Raw genomic sequence first — 3,426 nt, 5'->3', positions numbered from 1 at the left:
TCAGGTTTTCCCCATCAGATGTTTCTTTGTGTTCAACTCAGGTTTGTGTACAATAATGAAGCATTTCGGTGCAAATATACAGAAAAGTATCCCATAACTGGAGGCCAGAATAGCAAATATCTCCACAGCCACAGTGAACTTCCAAGGAGAGCTGACATATGCTGGGATAAAGGTGATCCAGACTGCACAGAATATCAACATGCTGAAGGTGATAAATTTAGCTTCATTGAAATTGTCAGGCAGCTTTCGAGCCAAAAAGGCGAGCACAAAACATAACATAGCTAAGAGCCCTATGTATCCCAACACAGCCCAGAAGCCTATAGCTGAGCCTAAAGCACACTCAAGTATAATCTTCTCCTTATAGTGGCTCATATTTTTGAAGGGGAATGGAGGGTTGATTGTCAGCCAAAGTATACAAATTAAAACCTGTATGAAAGTGAAAGCCAGAACGCTGAGTCTCTGCTGTGCAGGCCCAAACCACTTCATTACATTACTGCCTGGAAGTGTAGCTCTGAAGGCCATTAACACCACTATAGTTTTCCCAAGAATACAAGAGATACAGAGGACAAAGGTGATGCCGAACGCAGTGTGTCGCAGCATGCAGGACCACTTTGAGGGCCGGCCGATGAAGGTCAGAGAACACAGGAAACACAGGGTCAAGGAGAAGAGCAGCAGGAAGCTCAGCTCAGAGTTGTTGGCCTTTACCAAGGGAGTGTCCTTATTGATCAAGAATAGAGTGGCCACAATTAAGGTAAGGAGTAAACCAAACAAAGTGAAAAACACAAGTATTTTACCCATAACCTCCGTGAAAGAGAGGAACTCAACATTTTTCAGAATACACGCATCTCTGTTTTGATTGGACCAATACTCTTCAGGACACTTTTTGCATCCATTAGAATCTGCAATAGAAACAATGTTGTTATTGTAATTCGATTACTTACATCCTAAAAACGTGAATAATAGCCTGTACCATAGCAAACTTCAACATGATGCAGTGTGAGCAAGCAAACAGTGTAACCAAATTGCCATATTTCAGGTTTGTGGCACCTGTGATGTTGCTGATTTCTCCCTCTGCACATGGTATACAGTCGTAGCAGCAGACAGGTTTTCCTTTTTGAAGGACTTTATGAGTTCCTGGGCGACAGCTCTCACTGCACACTGACACAGGCAGCTTTGAATCAAAGAAAAATAAATGTTATTAGTTAGTGTCAATTTACATGGTATTGCTAAACCGTAGCCTTATATAAATTTATGTTTTACTATTAATTAACATATTTGCCTCAGTGTTTCCTCCAGGCCACATTATGGCTTCAGTCTTGAGGACAAACTTCTGTCCTGGAGGCAGGGAGGCGTCATAGTAACCGACTGGTTTGAAGTTGACCAACCCGGCTGATCCACGCTGCCAGTTCACCACCTCATACCGGGCCACGGCTGCTCCAGTGCTGTCAAACCACACCTGGTCCCCATTCTTAATTGTAAAGTTCACTTGCTTTAGAGCCTCCACTACCTAAAAAGGGGTGAGACAAACCTGTATGTCAGTATATTGATTGAACTTGGAGGTAAACAATTATGTCGTCATCATTTTACCTGCCGGGGAGTAACCTCCACCATCTTGTCACATCCCTGACTATATGAGCACTTCAGTATGCTGTGCAGAGAGTAGGCCACAGCATAGATGGCTTTGTAGATGTTGCTGGAGTATCTCAGCTCTGTCACATCATCATTGTAATCTTTTAGCTCAATTACATTTTGGTTTTCTTTGCAAGGTGCTGTTTCTGTCATGCTGTCCCTGTTTGCTTCATTGCACTTAAAATCTCTCTCCCAGAAATCTTTGATTAAGAAATCATTCAGGCCACTGATATTGGCTTTTTGCACAGCAAAGCCCAGTGAACCTCCCAGCACACTAAAGCTGGTAGGAGTCACAAGGCTGTCAGCGGTGATCCAGGCCTCCACACCAATGAACTGTCGGCCTGTGATGTTGTGCAGACTCAACTGCTCTAGAAGGTTGTTCATCTCAACATGGGCTAGGAAACCCACAATGACCCGGGCAGTGCTCTTACGGATCACCTCTACCACTTTCATGAGTTTTTCTGGTTCAGCCCTGTGAAATTTCTCTGTATACTCCACACACACACCTTCCTCTTGGGCAGCAGCAAGGAAGATTGCCATGCCATTGTTACCATAGTCACTGTCGCTGTTGACTGCCCCGACCCAGGTCCAGCCAAAGTGTTTGACCAGCTGGGCAAGGGCTTGGCTTTGGTAGAGGTCACTAGCGATCGTTCGAAAAAAAGAGGGATACTCCTTCCTGCTGCTCAAACACTCACAAGTAGCTGAATGACTTATCTGAGACAAAGAGAGGGACAGAATAAAGAGAGTTGCACATAATATACACATTGATACACATAGACATCCATCTTACCACTGGTATTTGGAATGGTCCTGTGGTGCGTGACAACACAATGGTTGAAGAGGACTCAGACTCCCCGATAATAGCATGAACAGCTGATTGACCGGAGCAGCTCTTTCCCACAGTCCACTCATCACCGTTTATCAAGGCCATCACAGCACGCATTGAGGATAATGTTGAGCCACAGTTGTCATAAATACGGTACCCAATAGAAACATTGGGAAGAAGGAAGTCACTTTTGTTAATTTCTTCGATTGCAAAAATCATGGTCTGGGCAAATCGAAACTCCCTGAGGTTGACACTGAGACAAAAGCAGCATAATAAAAACTTGTGTTCACTGTGACAAAATTCATGAGACAGGATTGTTATACAGTGCATAGAATTACCTGGAACATGTGAGGCGTGTCGGTTTCTCTGTAAAGGAAAGTGGAGGTTGTGTGATTTTGCTGTGGATGGAAAAGGCTCCCCCAATCATGACATCTCCCTCTTTAGACAAGAGAGGGGACTCTGGACTCCCCAGTATCTGACAGATAGGAGCTTCCTCCTCTGCTGCGACAAACACCACCAGGAGCACCACCAAAGCCAGTCCTGTTATCACTGGTGACATTCTCTACTCCCAGATCCTGATGGGGCAGAGACACCCAGGCTGGGGTCAAAGTAAACTTAAATGTGACATTTTATAATCTTAGCTGACGGCAGGACTCACTGGCCTCTACTAACCAATCAGAGATAAGTGAGCTAGGGCAGTGTTGATTGGAGTTTTCCATGAAATTACTATTCAATGGCAGGTGAACTTACTAGTTACATGTTGTGTCTTTGTACACATGTGATGCTTTGCTACAAATTAAACAGAAATATTTTGGAAGAATAAAAGCTTTATAGTAATCAACCGCAAACTTAAAACAAGTCAATGCATCAGTAATAACAATCCAGTGTATTTTAGATTATAACACTACTGGGGTCATTCCGCATAATCAGTGATTTACTCAAGGATATTTTGTTGACAATACTACTGTACA

General features: G+C 43.6%; 1 protein-coding gene across 1 annotated transcript; it reads right to left on the bottom strand.

Moving 5' to 3' along the window:
* Nucleotides 1-2,972, bottom strand: LOC111239751 (extracellular calcium-sensing receptor-like). The gene is made up of 6 exons (XM_022769657.1): nucleotides 2,794-2,972; nucleotides 2,420-2,708; nucleotides 1,588-2,343; nucleotides 1,280-1,507; nucleotides 1,048-1,171; nucleotides 1-899 (listed from the first exon to the last, which is right to left on the bottom strand). Exons 1-6 carry the CDS (start codon nucleotides 2,880-2,882, stop codon nucleotides 1-3), a joined length of 2,385 nt encoding a protein of 794 aa, XP_022625378.1. The 5' UTR covers nucleotides 2,883-2,972.
* Between the last annotated feature and the right edge of the window lie 454 nt (nucleotides 2,973-3,426).

Source organism: Seriola dumerili, unplaced genomic scaffold (genome assembly GCF_002260705.1).
Source record: "Seriola dumerili isolate Sdu_G_001 unplaced genomic scaffold, Sdu_1.0 BDQW01004273.1, whole genome shotgun sequence".
NCBI classification, from domain to species: Eukaryota; Metazoa; Chordata; class Actinopteri; order Carangiformes; family Carangidae; genus Seriola; species Seriola dumerili.
This window is presented reverse-complemented; position numbering and strand designations above follow the sequence as displayed.